Below are 27943 nucleotides of genomic sequence, written 5' to 3' on the forward strand. Positions count from 1 at the left end.
CAGGAAGCTGCAGACAAAAGGCAGACCTTCTTTCTTGCATTTGTAAGGCAGTGTTTGCCCAGCCTGGCCCTTCATCCCCAGGTGGCCCTGCGAGCCCTCTTGTTAGTTCACTCCCCGGCCTTTGACGGGGACGCAGACTATATCTTCTATATCTTACAATAGACCTCAAAGAGGGCAGCAGCTGCGTGCATGCGGTAGAAAATAGAAAAAGGCATGGCGAGGTTCACCACAATGATCCAGGGTTCAAAGCCAAAGACAATTTCCTCCAGTCCATTGTCGTACTCGGGGCGGCAGCCAAAGGCGGGAGGGATCCAAAGCTATAAGAGAAGGGAGACGGTCCATGCTGCCACCTGAGAGGCCCCAACCAATCCCAGGTCGGGAGTCTGAGTCACACCTGTCACAGTGGTAAGCAGCCCCTGCATCAGAGGCTGTGTGCAGTCCCCAAACGTGCCTTGCTTTCCCGGGTCTTCAGGGCTTTGCTCCTGCCTCTTCCTCTGACAGGGACTCCTGGCTTCCCTCTGCTAAGTCCTACCTTCCTCCGAGCCCTGAGACACCACCCCTCCCAGGAAGCCCTCCTTGATCTAACCAGCCTGGGCAGAAACTCCCTCTTTGTTCCCAGGGACCCGGTGTTTGCCTATAGGAGCGGTCACCTGTCTACCACACCTGCCTTTCCACACCAACGCTGGTGCTTGGAGATCCCGGCCACATAGGTCTGGGCTGTGAGCTCTCTGGTCTCCTTTCTGGTTTGTCCTTGGCTTAGAGAGGCAGCCCAGACCCTGCCCACATCCCCCAGATCCCAGGGAGGAGCACAGGCTTTGGAGCCAGACCTGTGTTTGTGCTACTTTGAGACTGTTACTTCTTCAAGCCTCAGTTTCCTCATCTGTAAGATGGGAATACTAACACCTCTCTCAGAGGGCTTGGGTGAATAATAAAATGGCAACGAATTTGCAAAGCCTAAAGCAATAACTTATTATTTTTGTTGCTCATGGAAACTACACACTGGTCCCCCCTCCTCAGTGTCCCTGTCCCCGTCCCTCCACCTCCCCTGAAATTGTCAGGCTCCCAGGTCCGCTTCTCTTTCACACTGCGCACCTCTGCAGCTCTGCACCTCAAACCATGGCTTTCATTAGTATCTCCATGCAGAACTCCCCCTACTAGCTCCTGTCTCCGTCCCATAGTGTTGTCTGGGTTCTGTGATGTGTAGGGTCTTCCTACCGCCCCGCTGGTTCTTCCCCCGTCTCCTTGGCAGGCTCCTACTCCTTGGCTCAGCTTCTTAATGTTGACTGATCCTGCGGCTCACTTCTGGGTCCTCTCGCCTGTCCATAAGGCCCTTCTCTGTCATGTATATGCACCCACGCAGTTACAACATACAACACACCCAATTGTAAAGACCATGACTTCCCATCTACATCACTAGCCTGGTCCGCCCGCAAGAACCCCCGGTTTGTGGATCCCACTGGCTACTTGGGTGTCTAAATTCATCTCAAACTCAACACACCTGCCGCATCTCATCAGCAACATCTTCCTCCCAGTCACTCGGTGAAAACTCCCAGCGTTACCTCATTTTCCTGTGACTCCCCTCACCGTCCACCTGCCACGCAATCCGTCAGTGAGTCCCGACAACCGCGGCCCAGAACGCCATCCTCAGTCTCCTGTCCCTCTCCACCCGCACGCGCCCAGGCCCCCGCCCTCCTCTCCCGCCTGGATCGTGGCAGAGGCTGCCTGACTGGTCCCCCTGCCTACACGCTTGTCCTATAATCCATTTGCCACTCAGAGGCCAAATGCGGTTTTTACGTAAATAAGATTGTCTCTTTTCCCTGAAGAAACCCCCAAAGTCTCCACAGCATACTTAAAATAAAGTCTACCCCCTACGTGGGATGGCAAAACCCTCTGTTAGTGGTTCCCTTACCAACCTCCCACCCCGGCCCCCCAACTTGTCCCCCAGCTACCGGGCCCCAGTCCCACGGCCCACTTCCTTTTTCTGAAATGGGACAGGCTCGCTCCCACTGAGGCTTCGCCCTGGCTGTTCCCTCCGCCTGGACACCCACGCCCAGCCCCTCCCTGCCCGTCAGCCCCCAGCGCTCCTGCCGCCCCCGGAGAGAGCTGCCCTGCAATGGCCCCCCTTCCTTACTGCTCTGCAGGGCACGTGTCACCAGAAGCCTCGTCCCACTCGGTAGTTTAGTCCTGCCGTCTGGTCTATGAGCCGCACAGGAGGAAGGCCAGAGGTCTCGGTGGGGCCCCATGCCACCCCCCCAGCGCGGCCTGGCCCTCCGCACAGCCCTCAGCAGGAGGAAGGGAGGGAGGACGAGGGGAGGCAGGACCAGACGAAAGGAAGGAGAGACCACTGGACCTCGTCCCTGAAATCCAGATCTTCCTATCTGCTGTCACGGTGGCTGTGACTCTTGCTACTCCCTCCAGTGGGAAATGGGTCTACGTCCCTTCCCTTGCATGTGGTGGCCTCTGTCACTGCTTGGCCCACCAGATAGGGCAGAGGCTGGCCCTCCAATCTCTCAGGGCACTGGCTCTGGGCCCCGGGCTGCCCGGTAAGAAGCCCACCTGCGCTGAGACCGCCATGCTGGACAGACTACACGCACCTGCCACAGCCTTTCGCCCCCCCACCCCCACCCAAGGCACCAGATCTTGGGCAACCCAGCGCGTCCGTTCCACCAGCTTCAGCACTACCAAGAGGAACAGGACGGATTCCCGGCCGAGCCCTGCCGGAGTTTCCAGCCCGCAAGGTCATAAGACACGATGAAACGGCTGCTGTTCGGTCCTACATGACCAACCCTTGCCAGCGGGAGAACCAGAATGGCTGCCCGCCGGTGAGACCCACCGGGACGTCTTACGACTGGACGGGCCCAGGACTACACCCCCAGCCTTCCTTCCACGCAGAGACCCGCGCACGCCTGCCGCCCCGCAGAGTCCCCGATGTCCATCAACAGCCCCACCCAGGGACCCAGGTCAGAGCCGGGGCGGCGTTCCCGACGTCTCCCCCGCTTCACATGCTCCGACGCGGGTGACCCCGTGGGACACTGCGCTGAGCAGATGAGCCGGTCCCGGGGCACAGGTCCTATGGGAGCCATCGACATGTTGTCGCCAAACCCGGAGGCAGAGAGCAGGACCGCAGCTGGGGCGGGGGGCACAGAGAATGTTTCCTGGAGACGGAACTTGAGCTTCGCAAGGTCCCAAACGTTTAGCAAGGGGTGGTGGAGACAGCGGCACCTCCCTGGTTGTGGGGCGCTGACTAGGGTGACAGCGGGCTCCATGGACCGGGCGTCCCCACCGTGTCCGTCACTGTGGAGGCCCGCGGGGAGCCCATGGCTGCTTCCCTCCTTCTCACCCAGCCCTGCCCCGCTCCCACGCTCTCTAGAACAACTCCCAGCCACGCGCGACGCTTCGTACCCCTCTCCCTTCTCTCCCTTCCCGCTGCCACTGCCCTGGTTCACGTTCTCATCATTTCCTGTCTGGGCAGCTGCCTTTGGTCCAGGCTCCTGCCTTTGGTCTCACGGCTCCCCATCCTGCCCGCACCCTGCTGCTAAGGGGATTCCCCCAAAACACAACACGAAAGGGCCCTCGGCCTACAGACCAGACTCAGCCAGGCTTACGGAGCCCTGCTCAGGCCGGCCCGTCCGACCGGGCCCTCCGTCCTCCTCCTCGGCTGCTGCTCTGTTTAACGTGTATGGAATTCACGCTAAACTGCTTGGCGCTCCTCGAATGGGGCCGTGTTTTCTTTTGCCTCTGCGGCTTTGCACAGTCTGTGCCCTCACCCCCAAAAGCTTCTCGTTGCCTTGGCTGCCTGGGAACCTTCCAACCATGCTCTGAGGCTCCGGCGGACAATGCCAAGTGACCGGCCACACCTCCGTCACAGGGGCTGGGAAGCAGAGCACCCAGTTCCCCGGCCTCCCTGGCAGCGCAGAGCGGCCACGGGGGAGACACTGCCGGGCACCAGCCATTGCCTCCTTCTTCCTGTCCTGACACCAGACGTGAGGCCCGGGGCCGCTGCAGCCGTCTCATTGCCGGGTGGCAGCGAGCGCCACGCCACGCGGGGTCAAGCGGAAAGGAGGGCAGCACCTGGGTCCCAGCTGACCAGGCCAAGCCCAGGAGCCGGCCTCCGGAATTCCTGCCTTTCAGACTAAGGATGCTGTTTCCCACCTTTCTATCATTCGCAGCAAGGAGCACTTCTAATCGAGACTGGGCCTCCCCTCACTGGGGACCCGCCCTGGCCCCTGCTCCTGGGACAGCGTGCACATACCCAGCGCCTGCCACACCCTCTGTGTGACATTCTCCCCTCGCCTCCCTCCGCCGCCACCCTGTGACTTTTCTGGGGAAGACATTGCCTCTTCTCACCTTCAACCTTTAGCTCCTACCCCAGCTCCTGGCTCACGGCAGATTCTCAGTGCGTGGACCTGTAGACTACAGACCTAGATTCCGGCCTCATTTTTTAACCTTACCACCAAATTATTTTGATCACAACCTGCCTCCATTTCTTAACGGAAAAGAGCAAAAGAAATACATTAACTGATTTTTTAAATAAATAAATAATGTTGCAGATTACCGAAATATTGCAGAGGAACAAAAAAGCGGCGATATTCCTCAAGACGCTCCTCTTGGCGTTGCCTTGCAGGAAAGGGGGGCGGTAGGCGGGGCCCTGGGCCCCTTCGCAGCTCGGTCCGGAGTCCCCTTTGCCGCTTCCTTCTCTCAGACACGTGTTTCCATTGGCTGCAGGCGGCATCTGGGGAGCTTCGTTGGCCTCGATCACAGTTCCGCTCTTGAGGCTGGAAGAAGCCGGGGATGCGTCCCTGCCGTTGCAGACAGTGACCACCCGCAGGGTCCTGATGTCGTCGGAGAGCTTCCCGGGCTCTCGGTGAGTGGACTCGATGATGAAAAGGTTCTGGATGTATTTCTCGACAATGACGAGGACGGAGTAGGGCAGGTTGTACCAGGCGTACGCGGGACGGGCCTCGGCGCAGAGGATGGCCAAGATGGAGCCCCAGGAGAGGAGCCAGGAGCCAGAGGCCGTCGCCACCAAGAGGTCCGCGTCCAGCGTGCGGGCCGGGTTTTTGGACTCATCTAGGGATCGCCCCTCGCGCCTGTAGATCCGGACCCCGGCCAGGCCCGCGGCGCCCATGAGCAGCAGCAAGGCGGTGGCGTGCAGGTAGAACATGGTGAGCGCCGACTCGCTCCTGGTTCTGGAGCGCCCGATCTGAACGAGGTACACCACCACCACGCCTATGGTGGCGGCCAGCGCGGCCAGCCCCAGGCCCGAGCCCGCCGTGACCCCGTGGGACTCGAACCGCATCTTCGGGTGCTGGTGGCTGTCGACCCTGCGTCCGATGTTTTTCCACAGGACGTAGAGCATGGTGGAAGCCAGGATCTGGTACTCGATGTTGAAGGGGTAGAGGTAGTAGATGCCCTGGGAGATGGCGGAGCAGAGAGCCGGGGGCGTGCAGTTACACAGGGGAGTGTGGTCGTCCAGCACTGGGGGGGAGGGAAACCACGCGCACGTGGGAAAGCACAAGGACAGGTTTTTACTGTGGATTCACGCCTGGCTTTTCCTGTTGAATCAGAAGCGTTATTTCACGGCTTATTATCGTGTCTAATATCCTGGCTAAACTGACAACCATGAATATCCCTCCCCAAAAGGAAATGAATCACATGAATCATACTTTATCCATGCATTGGAATATCACATTATAGAGCCATTGTAAATGGTACGGCAGGTAGAAATTTACTTATCAACATACGAAAACATTAACACGGTATTGTGGAACCAAAAGAGCTTGCCAAAGGGGCCGGAGCCTGACTCCATTTTTGTAAATTATAGCTCTATAGATGACAGGGAGACAGACAGAGAAAAATCTGGAAAGACATAAATGAAAATGTTCACAATGGTTACCTCTGGCAGGAAACGTGGCAGCTGATTTTTCTTTTCTGATTTTTCAGTAAAGGACTCCCTTATGTGTACCCTTTCCCCAGCTTTACTGAGATATAATTAACACTTACCGTCATGTGGGTTTTGGTAAAATGTGTGTGTATGAGACAGCGAGAGGGGGAGAGAGAGAGAGAGAGAGAGAGAGAGAGAGAGAGAGAGAGGCGGCGAGGGAGGGAGAGAGCGAGAGAAATACCTCAAAAAAGAAACTAAGTGGATTTTGGTACCCCCATACAATGGAGTAAGAGATACTTAAGTTGTGTTTCAATGCTACAAGAAAATAATTGTGTTACAATACCAGTGGAAACATGTAAGAACAAATTCTATATTCAACATTTTTCTTGCCTATCACAACCCAGTATTCAGTTGTTAAATCAATTTAGAAAGTAGCAACCAACTTTTTAACAGAATAGAATTGTAATGAAATAGGATAAGAGAAAATGAGTGAAATTAAATACATTAGAAATTTAAGAGTGTCTCTGATATATTGATTATTACTTCATAATATTGTGCACACACATACAAGTGTGTGTGTGTGTGTGTGTGTGTGTGCATTTGGGTTGAATGCAAAGTTTGTTTCTTAACATAGGTTGTGGTCAAAATAAAGGTTGAATATATGCAATATGATCTCAACTATAAATAAATAAATAGCACGCTACAAAGAAATAAGCGAATGGTAACTGCATTTAACCGAGCGTCTGGGTAGGGGGTATTGTGGATTTATTTCCATGCATTTTGTCATCGTTGTAATTTATGATATGCACGCATTACTTATAAAATCAGATGGAGAAGCTCTGTGGGAGCATTCGTTACCCCCACTTTTGCAGAACACCCCAATTCTCTGTAACCCAGGACAGGACAATGTAAGAACAAGGGAAGGCACCTGCAGGAATGGTTCAGATTAACAGAATTATAGAGCTGATGGAGTTCTTTCTAAAACACTGATCGGATCCCCTCTTTCCCAGAGGTGTCTGGAGCCAGATTGCTAGGGTTCCAATACTGGCGTGATCATTTACTCACTGTGCCGCCTCGGCCCGGTTCCTTGGCTTCCCTGTGGTGGCGCGGCTTCGTTTGTGTAACGAGGCCCGCACTGCCTACCTTGGAGTGCCGGGACAAGAATTAACGCTCCGTGTCAGGTGCCCGCAACTGTGCCAGGCTTAAACCTCCACCCCAGTGCTCTGCCGTTGAAGCGACAGAACATCCATGCCAGAGGACCCCGGAAGGGAGCGGAGACACCGGTGCTAAGGGCTCTCCCACAGGAAAAGGGGGGATAGAGATGGGCCAGCATTACAAGCAAAGTCGAGTTACATGAGAACTTCAAGAGCACTAAAGCCAATGAACCAAAACCTACCATTAGAGGTCTGTGGATTTTTTTAAAGCTGTACTTTTAGTAGAAAGAACTGGCAATAAGGGCTTAATTAAACAGTCAGAAACAACAGTCAATCTCACATAGCTGTCGACAAAGACAGTTATTTCCCTGCTGACCCAGACCATGTGAACGGGGATCCTGATGATAGCCCTTGGGTCTGACAAGCCCCTGAGTCACTGAAGAGACCTTTAATTATGCCCAGCACCCCCTACTTACGGGACCGGGAGGGAAGGCCCAGGAGGTTTTCAAAGGTTTTCAACGACAGAGGACTGTCTGGTCAGTGCTGAGCAAGGTGGCCCCTGTGGTGCTTTGGCGCCTGCGCCCTCGCCTCTGACTGCTCTGGTCCCTGCAGGTTTCCAGGACATTCCCACATGGCGGCGGGACCCCCCCACCACTCACCTATCGTTATGTTCCCAAAGCCCAGGGTGAGGAGCCGTTCCTTGTGTTCGTTCAGCTGGTGCTTCGACTCATTCAGGACACTGTTGGCCCACAGAAGCAGGTTGGTGAACACCGAGTGGATCACTCCAAACCTGAGAAATGCAATGACTCCGTTCTCAACCAGCCCGTGGGGTGAGACGAAGACATGCCACACACACAGACACACACACACACACAGGCCTCCTCCTCAGCCGTGACTCTGGTTTCATCATCTGGCAGCTCGGTGTCTGGGCGGGTCTTCTGTTTGGCTGGGAGGGGCAGTTCCAGGGGAACTGGAATACCGTGAACATGCCGGTATTCAGCTCATGGAAACTGGATCTTGAAAGCGGGGACACAGGGATGGAAATTCGTTAAAAGCAGGCAATCAACCCTACCACACCCCAAACCCTTCCTTCTAGAAGGGAAGAGGAGAGAACAACAAAGGAATGATGAAAGGGCTACGCTGGAAATTTGGAGAGTTGGGTGTGCGCTCACTGTTGGTGGGCCAACCCAACAATCATCATCACCTCACCTGCCTTGCCACTTACCTCTAAAGACACTGAATCAAGCCAGAGACTTTGCTGTCTGGCCTCCCTTGCAGCTAGGCATGGCCACTGTGGCCAGTGGGATGTGAGGTACTGAAGAGCTTTTGCTTTCTTAATGGATGAGGCAAGGAAAAGAAAAGCCAACTTGCTGTCATTCTTCCTTTTTTTCCAGCATGAAGGCTGGGTGTTGGCAGCTGTAACGTGACTGTGAAGCAACCAGCGTGGCATGAAACCCTAAACCACTGAGGATGGCAGAGTGGAAACATAAAAAGCCTGTTCTGTGACCACATTGTTGAGCTTCTGGAATCTCTGACAAGTTCAGAAATGAGGCCCTGGTCACAAAGAGAGTAAGCAGTGATGTTGGGGTTTGAAGCGTCACTAAGCAACAGGGCTGTATTGGTTTGACCCCAGAGTCCTGCCCTTGTCTCTATGCCATGGGGCCTCCTGAGGAAAAAGAAAAGGGGTGAAGTGGAAGGTGGACGCTGGAATCTGGGGAACAGAGGAGAGATATGGAGGGAATAGGGTTCCAAGGGGGTCACTGCCCATTTCAAAACCTCCAGAGTCTCCCCCTGCCTGCCAGCTTAAGATGTCTGCGCACTGGTAGCTTCCAGGGTAGTTAACAGTGGGCCTTGCCTGTAGCAGGTACAGCAAATACCTGTGGTTTGAGGGGCAGTCCTTGAAACTGATTGCTCCCCACTTGGAGAGCAGAGGCCCGAGGGAAACTCGCCTCCTGCCTGTCTAACTGAGAACACGCGTGTCCGTGACCAGCCTGCAGGAAAAGGTGCAAATGGGTCCTCAGCCCTGACTTTGTCTCTCCTCTGGGTTTTAACCCCAGCCGATTTCCCTGGGGCTCCCACGAGTGACTGGGGCAAAACCTTGTTTCCATTGGCAGCTGCACGCTGTCCAGGCACCACTGGAGAAGGAAGCAACCTCCCAAGGGTGTCTGAGCCAGGCGTTTGCCCACCTGTTGGCCCCTCACTTGCCCAGTTGCTACGGGGTGTGGCCAGCCTTCCCAGAAGTGTCTGGGAGGCATTGTATAGAGTCTTTCACAAACGCAGACAATGCCTTTTGCCTCAGGCTGGCTGGCTTTTCTTTTACTTGCAATGCACAGAGCTCCCCTTTCTTCTCCGCTTTCCTGGCCCAAGTGGCAGTGCCCCAAGTGCAGACCCACCGAACCCTGGGAGGTGATGAAGGGGCCTCCCGCAGCCACAGACTGTTCTGCCAGTGAGCTCCCTGAGAGCTGCCAGCCTCCTGCTGGTTTGATCTGGAAACTGCCCTCCAAACTCAGGGAGGATGGCGCTTCCTCATGCCAGGCTGCCTTTCTTGTACCTGGATCCAGGAACCCCAGGCCACAATAAAGAGGAGGCTTCCAGGAGCCATTTCTGATCCCAACGTAGTTGTCAGCTCAGTTTTCAAAAGTACTGTTCCACAAAGCCTCATTCTTGGGAAGAGAAAAGGACTCCAATGGATAAGAAGAATTCTTGGATCAGGAGAAAGTCCTTAAATGCACTACAAGTATGGGATAGTGGGATATTGTCTCGAAAGACTAGAAGAAAGCAGTAAGTCCAGGATGGGCAAGTTCCTGAGCCTTCGGGGCTTGGCTGGAAATGTTGATGGAGAAAGCAGGTGTAGGGTGACATCAGGGAGTAGTGGAGACTGTGGCAAACTGAGGGGACAGGCACAACTCCCTCTGGAGGCACAACTCCCACTCAGCTCTAGCTCTCTGTCGCCAGGCACACATGGAATTGCCAAATGTTCCACTGTTTCTAGGAAAGTCTAAACCTAACCCCAAAGGTGATAAGTAACTCAAAAATGTTTAATTCTAGGTCCTTCAAGCAAAACAGGATACATCAAGCCATACACAACCCTGGTTCAAAGCACTCACTGTCCAGTTTAGGAACGAGGCTCAGAGACATGCAGACTGTTTCCAATCACTCAACAAGCAAGGCCAAGCAGGGCTATGCCCCGCCCCTAAGAGCCCCCTCAGATGGAAGCCCCTGGTGGTAAATGCCTGGGTGCATGGCCTAGAGCAACGCCGTCCAAAAACAGATAATGCCACACACGCATGTGTAGTTTTCCATTTTCTAGTAGCCACATTAAAAAAATATATATCAAAAAGTAACCAGCGAAAATGATTTTAATAGTATTTTGTTAAACTCAATATATCTCAGATACTGATGTCAACATATAATTAATACTCTAAAAATCTTATTGAGATAGTTTACATTTCGTTTGTCATTCTAGACTCTAAGTCAGCATGTGGTTTACACTCACAGTGCGTCTCGGTTTGAACCAGCCCCAACTCAGGTGCTCTGTGGCCACATGGGGCTGGTGGCTGGTGGCTGCTGTACCGGGACAGCGCAGGTCTAGACGGTAAGTACAAAGACTCCTTTCTGCCTGGAGAACAGACCCAAATATCCTGAAGCTGTGATTAAATAAGGGATGAAAGCAAAGAGAAAGACTTCACCATCTGCCACTGAAGTCCCTGTGATGCCAAGGAAATGGCAGTGAACTTCCAGGCCCCGCCCAGGTGGGCACAGGGGGGCTGCCTGCCCTTGGGGCTTCTGTGTCACTTTCTGAGTATCAGTCTCCTCATCTGCTAAATGGGATTGTGATCACACCTATTGTCTGTGACCGACAGGACGACTGTGAGAGAGAACCTCACGTGTAACCCATGTCAAACGTAGTACTGGGGCCCTGGCTGCTGTGGCTCAGTGGACTGAGCACCAGCCTGTGAACCAAAGGGTCACCGGTTCAATTCCCAGTCAAGGCCCATGCCTGGGTTGCAGGCCAGGTCCCCAGTTGGGGGTGTGCAAGAAGCAACCACACAGTGATGTTTCTCTCCCTCTCTTTCTCCCTCCCCTTCCCCTCTCTCTAAAAATAAATAAATAAAATCTTTTTTAAAAAGAAGAAAGTGCCTCATAAATGGGGAAGTTCATTCTCTCCAGCCAGAAGTTCCCAGGGACAGACAGGGACTCAACACACGTGTGGGACACTTCTCACACCCTTTCCCCCAACAATTCTATTTCCAGGAATTTCACTCAAGCAAATAATCAGAGATGTTCAGAAATATTTCTGACTGAAGATGTTCATCCCAGTACTATTTATAATCATGACCAAACATTCAGAAAGATTGACTGTCCAACAACAGGTGTTATGGATTGTGTCTCCTGAAAATTATACGCTGAAGCCCTAATGTGACTGTATTAGGAGATAAGGCCTCTAAAGAGGTAATTAAGGTTAAATGAGGTCATAAGGATGGGGCCCTAATTCAGTAGGACTGGTGTCCTTAGAAGAAGAAGAAGAGGCACCAGTGACCCCCACTTCTCTCTCCCCGCCCAGAGGAAAGGCCATGTGAGGACACAGTGAGGAGACGGCCGTCTGCAATCCAAGAAGAGAGGCCTCACCAGGAACCAGCGCTGCTGGCACCTTGATCTTGGACTTTCAGCCTCCAGATGATGAGCTTCTGCTGTGAGAGCCCCAGTCTGTGATGTTGTTATGACAGCCCAAGCTGACCAGGGCTGTGGCGCAGGACGCCACCAATACAGACCAGGGCGCAGAGAAAGATGATGGGGGAAGGCGGAACAGCAGACTGGAAGAAGAAGCAGAGCAAGAGGAGCAGGACCACAGCTGTAGAAAGGAGAGAAGAACAACACGCATCTCTTCCTGGGGAACGAGACTGGAATGAAATAGACCCAAATGTTCGTAGTGGCGACCTCAGGGCGGTGGCTGTCTCTCAGTCAGCTCCTGCTGCTGTAACAGAACAGCAGCCATCTCCTCCTCCCAGTTCTAGAGGCTCGAAGTCCAGGACCAAGGTGGCCGCAGGGCTGGTTCCTCGTGAGGGCTCTATTCCTTGCTTACAGAAGGCCACCCTCCCCCTGTGTCCTCACAAGGCTTTTCCTTGGGATGCCCATGGAGAGAGAGTGAGCTCTGGTGTCCCCTCCTCTTCTTACAATGACACCAACTCCATCATGCGGGCCCCACTCTCTGGACCTCATCTAACCCCAATTCCCTCCCATAGGCTCCACCCCCAAATGCATCACACTGGGGTTTAGGGCTTCAACATATGCTTTTGAGGGACACATACATTCAGTCCGTAACAGTGGCATCATGGTGACTTTAAATTCTACTCTATCCTTCCAAGTTTTATCCGGAAAAAAAAATAAAATTTTTTAAAGAGTAACTGAGGAGCAGATGATGCCAAACCCATGACCCAGAACAAAAATCCTAGGTACTCCCCAGCTGTCACAGATGAGGAAAGCTGAGCGTCAGGAAGGGGAAGTGTCTAAGAAGGTGGAGTCGAAATTCAAACGCACACCATGGAGCTTCCAGAGCTGTCCCCAGGAAGGGACTGAAGGTCAGAGGGCCTCCCCCCTGGCCAGCAGTGAAGACTCTGCATGTCAGGATGGAGGGGAGTGGTGGCCTCATATCTGTAACCCAGGCAGGATGGCACTGACGAGTTTTGTTCGTTCTAAAGGAACGCCAGACTCAGCATGGAAAGTGATAAGCCATGGTCTTTACCTCTCCAGCGTTTTGAACGATTGAATGATATCCTTTGCGTGTCCCCAAAGGAAGTACACCTAGACGGGAATAAAGGAAGAAGAAAAAGACGCATCACTGGGAATCTGTCAATATATCTGTACACTCCAGACGCTATGAAGCGTAAGGAAAGGGGTGGCCAATGCTGCGGACACCCATGACCTCCCACCCCAAGAGTGGCAAGTCACTATGCTCATCTCAGGGGGCAGTGCCATTCCCCAGTGGGGACGGTGCTCAGGGAGCATGGCTGTGAATCTCAGAGTGAGGCCTCCAGGTTTAGGAGGAAATGGGGCCGGGATGATTCAGGGTGTCTGGGGGCTGGCAGCCTGCCTGTTGGCACCCCCGTTAACCTGCTATGTCACCCTCCGCACAGTTACAAGGCCACGGCCAGAAACCAGAGGTTGAGTGCCTCCAATGCAGAGCAGACTCGACAGGGCTGGTCATTTCACTCCATTCTGTCGGCCGCCCAGTCCCCCGGCCACACGGTCGCCAGCAGAACGCAGGGGAGGGGCTGAGCCGGGTGGCTGGTACCGGGCCTGCACACAAATCCTGGCCGCCCTGGCCTTAGTGAGTTGGGGAACCCTTCTGCGTCTGTCTTCCCATCTGTGAAATGGGCATGATAATGGGACCTCCCTTGGAGGTGTTGTGAGCAATTAAGTAGGACAGCCCGCGTCAGCTGCTTGGGGCGGTACCTAGACCAGGAATGTTTTCAGGGAACACCGTCCACCGTCAGCTCTCTGTCATTAAGTGCCAGGCATTACTTGGGCTCCTGAGATGGTCTGGGCCTTACTGTATTTTATTTATTTTGGGGGGTCTTATTTTAGAAACAAGCACATATCGAGCACCCATTTTGTGCCAAACCCTGGTGGGCACTTTATAAATTTGTCTTTTTAATCGTCATTGCGCAGTTAAGTACTACACAAAGAAAATCAGGCATTCTATGTTTTCCACATTGTTTTACCCAGACTTACTATTCTGCTTAGGAAAACGTATTCAGGGCATGATTCTTGAAACACCTGACAATTTAAAACAACAGGAAACAGTGACATAAGTTTGTAACTTTCAATGAACTCTAAGTTAGACAGCTACTGAACTGCTTTTATAAAGATTGCATAGCAACACAGAAAAGCTTGTTATTTTTTAAGTGAAAAACAGAACAAAAAGTTCTGCACCTTCTAAACTGTCACATTCAAGGATAAGGAATAGAGGGAGCAATAAAGCAGCCAACATTTGAGTTAATGGGAGCAGAGATGTATTTTTATTCACTTTTCCAATTTTTTCAGTACTGTTACACTACCTTTTCTAAATAAATATTTTAAAATTACCATTCAGTTTGGCAATCCCATTTCTGGGTGCATATCCTCAAGGACTGAAAGCAGAGATTCCAAAAGATACTTGCATGCCTCTGCTTACAGCAGCATTTTCCAGCAGCATTTGCTGGAAGCAACCCCAGTGTCCATCTAGAGGTGGACAGAAAAACAGAATGTGGCCAGTTCCTACAACGGGGTACCACCCAAACCTAAAAGGAAGGCAGTTCTGACAACGCTGCAACATAGGGGGACCTCGAGAGCACAACTCGAAGCGACAAGCCGGTCACACAAGGACACACACTGTACGGCTCCGTTCTCTGAGGACCCCAGAGGAGTCAAGTTCAGAGACAGGAAGCGGAGTGGTGGGCGCCAGGGCCGGGGCGGGAGGCAGGGTGGGAGTCAGGAGTCAGTGTTCCATGGGGACGGAGCTTCATTTCTGCCAGACAAGGTCAAAGGTTCTGCAGACCGGCGGCACCACAGCGTGAATACACCTAACACGACTGAGCTGCACATTTTAAAATGGCTAAGGCCCTGGCTGCTTGGCTCAGTGGACTGAGCGCCGGCCTGCAAACCAAAGGGTCGCCGGTTCAATTCCCAATCAGGGCACAGGCCTGGGTTGTGGGCCAGGTCCCCAGTTGGGGGCATGCGAGAGGCAACCCCACATTGATGTTTCTCTCCCTCTTTTCCCCTTTCTCTAAAAATAAATAAATAAAGTCTTTTAAAAAAATGGCTAAGGTGGTAAATTTTATGTGTATTTTGCCACGATCTAAAAATAAACAAATACTATATTTTTAAAAATAACACCCTTCACTCCCCAGTCATCTAATGTAGCAAAGGCATATGGGTAAGTGCCCAGTGACCCACTGACTGGCTGGCTAATGACATGCCTTGAATTGGGAAGCTGGAGATCACCAACCTACCAAGTACCACAGTGACCTTTTGAAAACTAACATCCGTCTGGGTCCTTCCTGTGCCTAATGCGATCAATGGCCCCTCACTGCCCTCGAGATAAAGCCCAAGCTCCTGAACAGCCATCAGCCTCGCCTGACTGAGCACTTGCTACAAAGTTCCTTACACACACCTGTGCCTTTAATGCTCACGACATACCCACGAAGTAGGCACATTACAGGTGAGAGCCCTGCGGCCCAGCGAGGGTCAGTAACCTGCCCAGCGTCACCCCGCTGGTATGAGCCAGGGCCAGGCGGTCTGTGCAGATCCATGCACACGAGCCCTACACCAAGCCGGGGCTCCCGTCTGCGCCCCGCGCCCAGCTCATCTTCCCCATGCCCCTCCCCCACGTGGAAAGGATGCACATCCCCCCAAACATTGTCTTTTAAAGGTCGCTGGCACACCGCAGCCCTGTGTCAGTGACAACTTTGGGGCTCTTCCCCGGCAGAAACCACCCTTCATCCCAAAGCTGGCAAGAGGCCCTCACGGTGCTCCCTCGTCACTGGGTGACTCTGGTCAAAGCAGCCAGCCCTGTGTTGTCATTGTCTGTTTTCGTGGGTGTCTCCCCATCTCTCGGACCCCTTCACGGGGCACAGGGTTTCTTTTGCGGGTGACAAGATTGTTCAAAAATAGATTGCAGGATTATGCAACCCCATTAATATACTAAACCGCTAAATTGTACGCTTTCAATGGGGGACTTGTAAGGCATGTGACTCCTTATATATCTCAATAAAACTCCTGGGTTAAAATTGACCCCTGCGTCTTCTGGTGGAGTCTGGCTTGACAGAATTTCCTGAGTCTTCAGCAGTCCAAGTTCTGCCTCATGGGGTTCCCATGGAGACAGCCAAGGGAGGGAGAGGGCCATGTCACATGTCCCAAGGACGGAGCCTCAGAGGCGGGCTGCAGCTCCCCTCACGCTGCCCCACCAATCCCGCCTGGAACCCCCAGGCACCAGGCAACACGCACAGACATCACGGGGTACCTGCAGCAGAGTGTGGACGGCGTGTGTGACAGGGAACACCCCTTCAGTGGCCGAGAGACACTCGGAAAATCCAACGAAGTACCCGACCTTAAGGCATCCCAGGATGATGGTGATGACGGCAAACAGTGCGATGCTGCCTACGTGGGGGGGTGGGGGGGATACACGTGTAAGTATTACTGTTCGTTTCAAAATAAATATGTTAAGCCCCCCCACATGTGGTCACATGATTTTCAATGACAGCGACAAGACTACCAGTGGAGAAAGGACAGTCACTTCAACAACCGATATTGGGGCAACTGTGTCTCCACCTGCGGAAGAACAGAGCTAGACCCTCACCTTTCACTATGTACAAAAACTAACTCAAAGGGAATCAAGGACTTAAATGCAGAACCTAAAGCTATAAAACCCTCAGAAGGAAGCACGGGGGGGGGCGGGTCTTGATAATGTTGGACTTGGCCGTGGTTTAGCAACTGTCACACCAGAAGCACAGGCAACAAGAGCAAAACCAAACTGAACGATACCAAAGTGAAGAAAGAAAACCTTGTTCATCAGAGGGCGCCACCAAATATTTATAAATCATATCTGAGAAAGCGTTAGTATTAAGAGCCTATTTTTAAAATACAATGTAAAATGCAACCCAATTTTAAAAATGAGCAAAGGACTTGAATAGGCGTTGCTCCAGAGAAAACAAGTGACTTGTTAACACATGGAAAGACGCTCAACATCACGGATCAGTAGGGAAATGCAAATGCAAGCCAGCCCACGGCTAGGGCGGCTGCTGAGAGAGAGAGAGAGAGAGAGAGAGAGAGAGAGAGAAACAATGGTGGCAACGATGTAGAGAAATGGGAACCTGTGCACTTTTGATGTGAATGTGAAATGGCACAGACGCTGCGGAAAACGGTCTATGAAAGTAGTATTTCTAGGTGATCCAGCAATCCCCCTCCTGGATATGTACCTCAAAGGACTGAAAGCAAGGACCCAAAGGGATGTTTCTACACTCGTGTTCATCACAACAGCCAAAGACAGAAGCAGGCCGAGTGTCCATCAGCAGATGAATGGATACACCAAACACGGTCCATCCACACGGTAGTTCCATCCTTAAGAAGGGAGGACATTCTGACACATGCAACAACATGGATGACCTCTGAGGACACTATGCCAAGTGAAATAAGCCAGGCACAAAGACAGACGCTGTATGATCCCCCTCATATGTGGTCCCTTAGAGTAGTTAAATCCATGGAGACAGAAAGTAGGATGGTGCTTGCCTGAGTCGGGCAAGGAGGGAATGAGGGCTGTTGCTTGATGGGTACCGAGCTGGGCAAGATGAGAGTTCCGGACATGAAGCGCACAACGTGGCAGCGCTTACCACTTCTGAACGCGCGCTTAAAAATGAGGCAGTGGGTGAATGCTGTTATGTGTATTTTACCACAATTAAAAATAATACAAAGGGAAATTCCACTCCGGTCCTAAGAAGTTGAAGCTGGAAGACAGTGTGGCGTCCTGTCTGTCACAGTACCCATCCCGTGCCCGTCCCAGGATCCGGCCAACGACATATACTCAACGGCCTGGCTGATTCAACCAACAGAAGGCCCCTAGATGCTCCTCGCCCCTGCCCCCTGCCAGCAACGGTCCATGTCAGAGTCCCTGTTCTGCCGAGCATCTGTTCTCCAACCCTAAAACCCTGTCCCCTAAAGAATAAAGGCGAGGGTGGACAGGCGCGCAGGAACTCCTGCGCCATCTTTGCCACTCTACTGCCAATCTAAAACTCCAGAAAGTTTATTTTTAGACAATCGGTTAGGGCTCTATAGTAATGCTGTGGAGAGCATCTACAATGCATGACATGAAGGAAGGAAACTTCCTCTGATGGTCTTTACAGCGTGGCTTCGGACAAAAAATAAAAACAGACAAAAGTTATGCATCTAAGAAAAAGATTGGAAAGGAATGTACAAAAGACATTAACTGGAAACTTGTAACAGATGAAAAAATTAGCAAGAATGGGGACTCGATCAACATCAAAACCCCTAACCCCTCTTCCGGGCCAACACTGCCTGCCATTTACACGCTCTCTCCCACGAGTGGGGGACCGTGAGTGACACGCGTCACGGCAGGAGGGAACGGGGGCGGGGACGGGACGGCAGGCTCTAGCATTACAGCCCGGCCTGAGAAGCCTCCTGAGAACTGTAACGTGACTGCCGGGTTCCTGGCCCGTGCTCAAAGCCAGATAGAAACGGCTCTAAGTCACTTTTCTTCTTTTTTTAACCCTGGAAAGCCCCCAGCGAAAGCAGAAACCTGGTGAGAGTGGAGATCCGACCCCAGGGCTTTGAACTCGCTGGACAAACAGGAAGGCCGTGCTCAGCACAAAGAGCCGCAGCAGGTGTGCGGGCCGGAGTCTCGGGCTGCAGCTGCGGGGCTCTGGGCGCCTGTCCAGCGAGCTCAGGCGAGTCACAGCCCGGCTCCCGCCCTCCGTTTTTCCCCTCCACAGTGAGATTGGCCCACGGCGGGGGTTCCCACGCCAGATCACGCTTCACCATTACCCGCAGGGCTTGTTAAAACACAGAGCGCTCGGCTCCACCCCCAGGTTTGGGGTGGGACCCCAACATGTGCACCCCCGACAAGCGGCCGGGAAGGGCTGATACCCCGGGTCTGGAAGCCCGCCTCAAGAACCACTGCCCCGTCACTGACGTTTCGGGAGCCGTGACAATCCATCAGGTGCCCTCTCCTGCTCTGACGTCCTTTCTTCCTTCACCCACCCTCTGTCCGCGGGTTTGTTCACCCAAATATTAATACAACAAATATATATATTCTGGGGACTCCCATGGTGCAGGAGGCATTTGCCAGGGGCTCAAAGGTAGGCCAGCAAGATCGCTCTGGAAACAAATGCTCGCAGGTATAACATCGCATAAAGTGGGGCACGCTCAAGGCACAGAGGGGTGAGCTGGCAGCAGACTCCTCGCCCTGGGAGACCAGAAGCCGGGGGAGGAGCAGCCCGAGTCCCCGCCAAGGAGAACCACTCCAGAACCCTTTTCCAGCCAAGATGTCTGTCGCCCACTTGTCGGGGCCAAAGACAGAAAGATATTTGAAGAGACGCCAAATATAATCCGCTCCCCAACTGTCTGTCACACACCAGCTGTGGTGCGAGCACTGGTACCGGCACCAGGGGCGTAAAAAGATCAATAAAAAAAGACCTCTGCCTTCAGGGAGCTTCCCATCCTGGTGGGGACGACAGGAAATACACAAGCCCGTTACCAGAGGCGGGGAGGCAGGAAGTTCTAAGCACGTGAAGAAAAGCAGAGGCTTGAGGTTGCCCACGGTGGTCGGAAAAGGACTCTCTGAGGATCGGAGAAAAAGCTCACCCACATACCTCACTGAACACCCGGCCCTCACCGTCGGGGCAGGTGAAGAGGAGCAGGAACAATCGCGAGCGATAAACTGGGCAGAGGATTGGAAAGGCGGACGGACGGACGATGGGAGGAGAGAAGGAAGGAATGGAGGGAGAAAAATGGATGGATGGAGAGTCCAGTGGACAGAGAAGTAGGTTAATAGAAAAGAAAACAAGAAGGAGACATTAAATCTCAAATATGTGCAATTTACACGCTCTATGAAGACGTGTGATACAGAATAAGCTGGAGTCAGACTGGGTGGGAAGCAAAGACGGAAAGCCTTTCAAAGGTCTCATGGTAGAGAGATGGGTACCAGGGCACAGGAGGAGCAAAAGGAGGGACGCAAATGGTTTCTAAAGGTCTTATCTCATTGGACTAGAGAGGAAGTGGGAGGATCCCAGTGTCTTCCGTGCCCTGCGTGGTGGGCCGCACTCGGAGCCGCCCTGTGGGCTGCCCCGCGCTGCCTGGGCCGCCCTCGGCCTCTCCTCCTGCGCAGGGTCGGGCCTGACCATCCCGCCGCCCCCACAGCCCAGCCAGCGCCTGGCACCTGCCGGGCGCTCCGTGCAGGCGGCTGAACAAAACCAGACCCATGCTCCTGCGCGGCCCCCACAAAGCGGTCTGTCTCCGTGCTGCGGGCTTGGCTCCCTTCTCTGCCACCCTCCGCAGGTTCCAAAGAGCCTTCTGTGCCGCGGAGAGGACAGAAGCAAAACAAACGTAGGGGGTTGTGCCTTCCCGTACGTCACCTGTTAAGTGTCCCACCGGCTGCCCCTTGCTCACTCTGTTCCAATATCGCCAGCAAGGGGGGCTCCGCCCACCTTCTGAAGCCCTTCCAGTTTCACAGCCTGGTCATGGGGGTGATAACACCCTCCTCGAGGGCCGCTGGGAGATGGAAAACATCCCGCTAGTCACAGAGGTAGCATGTTATATGTTTCCACGTACAGGGGTGTCCAGACGAGGCAGCTCTAGGGACCCAAAGTCAATTCGCGGTTGCCTGGGGCTAGTGGGGAACAGAGCTGTAGTGCGGTGTTGGCTCAAGGGTGCGGGGTTCCCTTCTGAGATGACAAACGTGCTCTAAAATGGACTGCGGGACGTTGCCCGTCTCTGTGAATAAACTACAAGCCTCTGACTTGTGCGCTTTAAATGGGTGAGTGGTAGAGTATGTATATTGGCTCTACCTCAGGGAAGCTGTTTTGTAAAAAGAGAACACACTGGCGGGACACGCTGATGTAGGGCTTGGAGTGGGGACAGAACACGGAAACGGCGTGTCTGGGGGCCGGGGCCGGGGCCGAGGGAGACTGTCACATTAAGATGAGCACACGCTCTGAGGAGGGAAGGCGAAGTGGAGCCCAGGCGAGTGTTCATGAACCCCCTGCATCTGCCCGGGAGTCTGCAGAGCGGCTTCTCCTCGGTCCTGGCTGCACTGCCAGACCATGGGCTCCCTGAGCACGGGGACTGGTGGCATCTTTGTGTCCCGTAGCCTTTGTCCCCCGCCCCTCCACCCCGCCTCTGCCACCATGCCCCACCGCACCCTGCCCCTCTTCCCACACGTTAGTCACCTCTCCTTCAGCATCCTTCACATTCTCCCACATGGGGATGGCCTGCTTCCAAAACCCACCACTGTGTCCCCAGCCTCTGGCTCCACAGTTCATAAAGCCACCACCCCGAGCTGACCTCCTATAAGCAATGCACTCTGCCCCTTGGCTTCCAGCCCCTAAGGGACAATGAGCCAGGATGCCCGAGCAGCCCAGGTCCAGGGGAGCCATACTGCACAGAGAGGCCGAGTGTCATACACGTGGGGGTGCCTCATTTTAAGAAAAAAGCACTATGTGAAAAGCTGACCTCACACACAAAAGAGCGCTGTGACAAATAAGTGGACCAATGCTTCTAAGGTAGCGGCGTCCCAGACGCACGCAAGGAACGTAGCTGTTCTTCTCATTGTCTTCATAACCGTAAGTTTGTGTTGATAACCCTCCTCTGGGCTTGAGACAGGACAGAGACAAGTAAAAAGAAAAGGTGACCTTTACTACCGCTGTCTTTAAAGAGACTAGAAACAGGGCAGAAGGAGGACCGGGTCATTAATGGGATGGAACAGCTCTTTACTGGGTTTTAGTCGCCACACACCAGGGCGGGCGGGAGGCGTCCGGGCTGCTGTGGTTTCTTCCCAAAGAAATCGGTCTCTTAGCAAACACAGGAGCTGGATTCATAACCCATCGTGTCTACCAAATTTTTAAAAACAGGTCAATATTTTTTTGCTCCAAAGGAAGTGTGGAAAGAGTGAGGAGAGGGCAAATATAAACTGGAGTCATTTTAATCAAGCTGCTAAAATGTTAACAATAGGAACGTTGAGGTGTGAAGAAAATACTTTTTCTTGTCTTACTTAGCCTGAGAACTTAAACTTTTGAACTTCCCGGTGTTGCATTAATGCCGCGATATACACCAGGCCGTTGTGTGTCGCTCTGCTGATCGATGCATTGATTGGTTGAGTCCCGTATGCACCCTGACCGGGGATCGGATCCGCAACCCTGGCCTATCAGGATGACGCACCAACCACCTGCGCTGCCTGGCCCGGGCTGCGTTCTGTGTCAAGGTCAGGACCTACATTAAACCTTCAGATAGCCGTCCGCATAAAGGACTCAGGATGCGACCAGATGTCCCGCGCCTGTCCTGCAAACCACCTGGCATCTGTCTGCCAGACCCCTGACCCCCAGCTGACACCTGTCCTGTACCAGTCCCACAGCCAACAGTGCTCGGGACCGATTATTCTCAAGGGGACAACTTTTACTTCGAGAGCTCTGAGCCTTTCTTCCTTCTTCGGAGCACCTCTGGATTTTTGCTTACCTGTGTTCTAAGTTTGCAAACTCTAAGACCTTTGAATAAACCTTTATGATTTACCTCCAGCCGAAGCCTCCTGAGTCTTGGCGCTCAGTCAACAGAAGTCTTCACCTTCTCACACCGAGGAGGGGGGACAGAATAGTTCCTGCCCGAAGCAAAGCCTCACAGCCCATACCGAGACCTAAAAGTTTTCTCTAGAAAACCTCAGCATCCAGAGTTCCACAGGGTGACTCTTTCTCAGAGCCCCAGCCTTCTAAGCCTGTCACAGGAGCCAGGGCAGAGTTAAGGGAAACCTGTCTTTCCAGCTGTGATTCCAGGGGAGACCTCAGTCTCTGCCAGAACCAGAGGCATTTCCCTTGGCACCACGACATCCTGACATTCTTTTGGGATAATTGGCCTCTCGCTCCTTTGATGAGCCACAGTTTACTTAGAGGAATGGACTGTGCCTTGCAAACTGTGTTCATGCGACCTCTCCCAGACACTCCCTGAGAAGCGGTGGGGAGTCTTTATTTTACTGGTGAAGAAACCGGGACTCAGAAAGCCAATGGTGATATAGAGCTGGGACATCAAGTCACGCCTTCCACGCCAGCACCATTTCCATCCTCCGCACGCCTCGTTTGAACGGTTATGTTAGTTTGGCGCAGCTTTCTAAGTGTCTAAATGGCCCCCATTTAGTGAACACCTACTGTGCGCTCTCTCTCTATGGCTTCACGGATTCTATCCCTACTTGGTGTCTAGCAGACATCGCAGATTGTTACCCCGACTCTGCATCCTCACTCTGCCCCTGCCCCTGGCTTCCCAATCTTCAGACATGGCCACACCATTCACCCACTTACTCAGGCCCCAATGCTTGGAGGCTTCCAGGAAGGAGGGAGAAAGCCAGGAAAGACAGGGGAGAGAGGAAGGAAGGAGGAGAAAGGAAGGGATGGATGAGGGGAGAAAAAGAAGGGGGGAAGGGAAGAAGAAGAGACGGAGTGGAAAGGCAGGAAGGGAGGGAGGGACAAAGAAAGGGTCCCTCCCTCCACACAATGCAGACACGGACAAGGACCAAAGGAGCGCTGCACAGAGCCGTGGCGCCCACGGGAGTGAGCAGGTGGGTGATGGCGGCATTGGGGCAGACGCTCGGAGGGAATGTGGGTGGGAAGGAGGGCAAAGGTGTGCACGGCACCCACCTGTGCCCTGCAGTCACGGGTCCCACTACACGTGATTCCCATTCTACATGCGCTGAAACTAGGGGGGCGGGCAAACGAAGGAACTCGCTCAAAGTCATGCACGGAAAGTGAAAGCCACACTCTAAGTGAGATTTAAACTCAGGTTTGGATGTGAGCGTTCAAGCAGGTGTGTGACAGCCTGTAACTGGCCCCTCCCACGAGGGTTCCTCAGACAGTGGCCTCTGCAGATGCCCCACTGCCTCCTCCCTCTGACCTGCAGCGAGTCTATCTCCAGTTCAAGGGGAAAAGCTCCTTGAGAAGCTTTCAATCAGTCTGTTGTGAGTACCTAGCAGGTGCAGCTACCGGCCACTGCCTGAGCATTCACCTGCTCATTCATTACTTCTCCATCTCAACTGCACTTCCTTAGCACCACCTGCTCTAAGGCAGGCCCTAAGGTGGCATCAAAGGGGACAGAAAGTGCCCACAAGTAGAACAGTGTCTACCCAGGAGGAAAAACATCACCAGGGAGGATGGGGGAGAGGTTGGGGGGAGGCGCCAAGCCCAGTCTTGGAAAGCAGGGCCGGTGAGAGGCATCGCGGAGGGAGGAACAGAATAGGCAAAGTCATGGGAACACGAAATATTGTCACGGGCACGAATGAGGCCATCTGGGGCCACATCTCAGAAGGCCTTGAGTGCCGAGACAGGGAATGTGCCCTCCATCCCGGGGTCGCGGGAACCCCTGCGGGGCGGTGAGCCCAGGAAAGGTGTGGACAGCTTTGTGTGACAGCGGCTCTAACAGCAGCGGTAGGAGCAGAGAGCGGCGACAGGAAGCTACTGCCACCCCGCAGGCGTGCGGAAGCGAGAGACGGACCCGCGGGCAGGAGGGGAGAGCCGGGAAGAAGGCAGTAGGAGCCGGAGACTGAAGAGGCTGCAGGGGAGGAAACAAGGAGGCGGGAGGCACGAGCCGCGGCGCCGCAGCCCGAGGGCGGGCAGGCTGGGCCCCGCGCCCCCGGCACCCGCGCCGTCGGAGTCGGGACTCACCGCGGAGCCAGCGCGCGCCGGCGTGCGTGTCCTTGAGCCGGATGAGGCGGCGGTGCGCGGCGCTGCGGCCCACGTACCACAGCATCCAGAGCACCTGCAGCAGCATGAGCGCCGTCAGGGCGCACAGCAGGGCGCTCTTGCCCACGCCCGAGGCGTGCACGGCCCAGGCCAGCAGCAGCAGCAGCCCCGCCACGAACACGTTCAGCCCGTACTGGCTGCTCAGCGCCTCGGCCAGCTTCTGCGGGATGCTGGCGCGGAGGGCGCTCCGCCGCGGGGCCAGAATCGGGGGCTGCGGGCCGGCCGCGGGCGCCGCCTGGCCCTCGGGCATCATTGGGCGGCCCACAAGGAGCCCAGCCGCGGGGTGGTTGCAGCTGACGCAGCCCTTGCCCCGACGCCCTCTCCCAGTCAGCTCCGGCCACGGCCACCCTCCGAGGCCTGCCTTCCCCGCTCCTGTCCGTCTGCCCGCGCTGCACTTCCTACTGTCCCTCACCGGGCCGACCCGGGCTGCCCCGGGCTGCTTTGCGCTCCCAATGCGCACTGCCCACTTCCCCTCCCCCTGCGAGGTCCTGGGCAGCCCTCCCACCCCTCCTGGCCCCACTCGGGCGGCTCCCCGCCCCTGAGGCCTGGGACCGCAGCCAGCCCTGCCCCGATGCCCGTGTGTCCCCCCGCTCGCGCCCCAGGGCGCCTGCCCTGGTATCCCCGGAAGCCCTGGGCAGCCACAGGCACCTCCTGCAGGCTCCTGGGCTGGGCGCCGCGCGGGGGTCACTCCGAGCGCCCCGGAGTGGGGGCGGGGGGGCGTGGCTGCGGCGGAGGCCTGCACGGGGCTCTGCGGGGGCGTGCGCTGCCCGGGGCTATCCTGGGCTGTCCCTGAGCGTCTGCGTGGCGGACCAGAGAGCCTGAAAATGTCCGTGTGCGTGGTTGTGCCTGTCAGTCTGTCCTGGTCCCTGCTTATTTCTGCGGCATGTTTTCTCTGCTCGGGTCTCTCTTTCTGGCCGCTGTCCTCGGGGCTCTTCGCTTGTCCCTAGATCTACATGAATAGGGGTGAATAGGGGGAGGGCGTGTCTTTTTGTGTCTATGTTTGTCTGTCTGCCTGTCTGGTACCCGTGGGTCTGCCGGGAGACGCCCAGATGCGGGTAAGACAAGGGCCACGTCCCAAGAAAAGAGATCCTCTCTCTCCCTCCTACAGGGGAACGAGGAGCTGCTTCTGGAGGAGAGGAGCTGAGGGTGGGCTGCCCGGGGTTCTCCCTGATACCACGGGCGCCAGAGCCCCTCCCTCAGCCCCCCAGCCTGCCCGAAGCTGACGCTGTCCACCTGAGCGCCCCGCTAAGATGCCGCCAAGGGGAGGTCCTGGGAGGTTTCTGCAGAAGTGACCTAAGTCCTAAGTAAGCGCTGGCTTGGCTGAGAGATCGCCTGGGCAGTGCGGGATAAGGCGCTGGGGAAGGAGCAGGCAGGCCTCAGGGGAGAGCCACCTGGGCAGGAAGGCGGGGCTCTGCACCCCGGGGACGCCCTCTGCCCTTGGCTTGATGCCCTGTTGCTGCCGTCCTGAAATTCTTAAGTTTTTGATCGGGGAAACATTTTCATTTTGCAGTGGATCCGGCCAGAGGTTCCCGGCTGCAGGGCAGCCCTGGGCCAGGAGGGAGTGCATCAGGGCACCTGGCTTCACCTTCCTCTCTTTTCCTGTCACTCATTCACGCACGCGGGCAGCGCTCCTTCCACTCCGAGGCGTTTGCCAGGCTTTGTCCTAGGCCCTGGGCATTCGGCGATGGGCGGACCCTCTGGTGGAGACCCGCAACGGGCTCTCCTCGGGGCCTTCCTGGGAAGCTGGAGCACCGTGAGGCTCAGCCCCACCTGAGGAGCCTCAGAGCAAGCGGCCCCTGTGGGCGGGGTGCCTGGAGCTGCTTGGGTGAGAGCCCCCCGTCTGCCAGGAAGGGTGAGAGGTTCCCGGGGAGGCAGCAGCACGCGTGGGTGCGGTCTGTGTGCCCAGGAGCAGGGGCTGGTCAGGTGATGGGGGGGGGGGGGGCGGACGGACACACACGACTGTTCCAGAGAGGATGCAGCACGTGCACAGAAATGAGGGTGGCCAGGCAGGCAGTGAGCAGGGCACGTGCGCATCATCTTGCTATCCCCAGAGCCATGCCAGGTGGACCTCAGTAAACATGCCGAGAGGTTCCCAAGGCACCAATGGATGTGGCTGCGTGGAGGAGCCCTCGCCTGCTCCGACACATGAAGGTGCGGGACTCGGGGGCGCGCCCTCCCCGCTGCGCTCTGTCCCCTCACCCTGTCTGTACTCGTCAGCATGCACCCTCACCTGGGCCGCGTCCACACCTGCGGCCCCGCTCTCCCGCTGTGACAAGGGCTCTCTGCGGAGGCTGCTGCTGGCCCTGCCCCCTGCTGTGCTGTCCAGGACATACGACGGTGGTGACCAGCACGCAGCAGGTGTTCAATAAATGTGAAGTGTGTCCCCCCAAAGATACTGAAGTCCACACCCCCGGTACCTGTGAATGTGACATTATTTGGAAATAAGGTCTTTGCACATATCAGGTGGAGGCCATCAGGATGGGCCCGAGTTCAGTATGCCTATGTCCTTTAAAAGGGGGACACCTGCAGACACACACTCAGAAGGCAGGCGCTGTGAGGACACAGAAGACCACCACCTTCTGCATAACCAACCCAGAGAGGCAGACAGGTAGTGTTTCTGGGCGTTATCACTGGGGCCCTGACCTTTGGCCCCTCCCCCAGCCCCCCCCCACTGGGCCTGGAACCCTCCCTGCCAGGGTCTGCAGCCTCGGCCTTGCTCAGGAACCCCGTGTCACTGGCTGGCCCCTGCCTGCCCCCGCTCTTTCCTTTCAACGCAGCGCTCTCCCCACTCCCTCGCGCTCAGCCGCACACTGACCATGCCTGCCTCCTCCCGTTCCTCACCCCGCATGTGCTCTCTCTTCCCCTCTCCATCAGCGTGTGCCGAGTGAGCACCTACTGTGTGCCGGGCCCTGTTAACAGGTGCCATCAGCATTATCCCTATACCCACAGCCCCACAGGACAGGTACTGCCCCACTTCACAGCTGGAGGCACAGGGTGGGACCCGAGCAGACAGAGGTGACTGGGTCAGATCATCTCTGCAGTCCCTTCACCAGGTCCTGTCTGTGTCCCCGTGCTGATGACGCTCCGGCTTCAGGTGAACTGCCGGCACCTGCAGTGTGGACAGGCGTCACGAGGGCTCCGACGAGCAGAGCCTCCTCCAGAAAGAAGCCTTGTTTCTATAGTTAATTCAAAGCGCTAACAGCCGAGCACAAAACTACTCAAAAGTCTGTATTAATGAAACCCAGAAGAAAGTTATAAAAATAGTTTATTTAAATGTTAAGGAACGAGTTGACAGACCTAAACATCAAGTAGTTCATACGCCAGACATGCGGAAACCCAGTCATTTACACGGTGACAGGATCTACAGTGAAGGGAATGTGTGCGTTACATTCAGCTGGTCCTCTCGCCCAAGGAAAGCTTTA

The 27943-nt window shown here is 54.9% G+C and overlaps 1 protein-coding gene across 1 annotated transcript; it reads right to left on the reverse strand.

Annotated features, from left to right (window-relative positions):
- OTOP1 (otopetrin 1) lies at positions 1 to 24771 on the reverse strand. Its single transcript, XM_090267401.1, has 6 exons — positions 24444 to 24771; positions 16040 to 16176; positions 12782 to 12840; positions 7698 to 7828; positions 4556 to 5478; positions 1 to 317 (listed from the first exon to the last, which is right to left on the reverse strand). Exons 1-6 carry the CDS (start codon positions 24769 to 24771, stop codon positions 147 to 149), a joined length of 1749 nt encoding a protein of 582 aa, XP_090123527.1. The 3' UTR covers positions 1 to 146.
- Positions 24772 to 27943: the final 3172 nt, after the last annotated feature.

The sequence above is a fragment of the Furipterus horrens genome, unplaced genomic scaffold (assembly GCF_987537825.1).
Source record: "Furipterus horrens unplaced genomic scaffold, mFurHor1.1.pri manual_scaffold_2, whole genome shotgun sequence".
NCBI lineage: Eukaryota > Metazoa > Chordata > Mammalia > Chiroptera > Furipteridae > Furipterus > Furipterus horrens.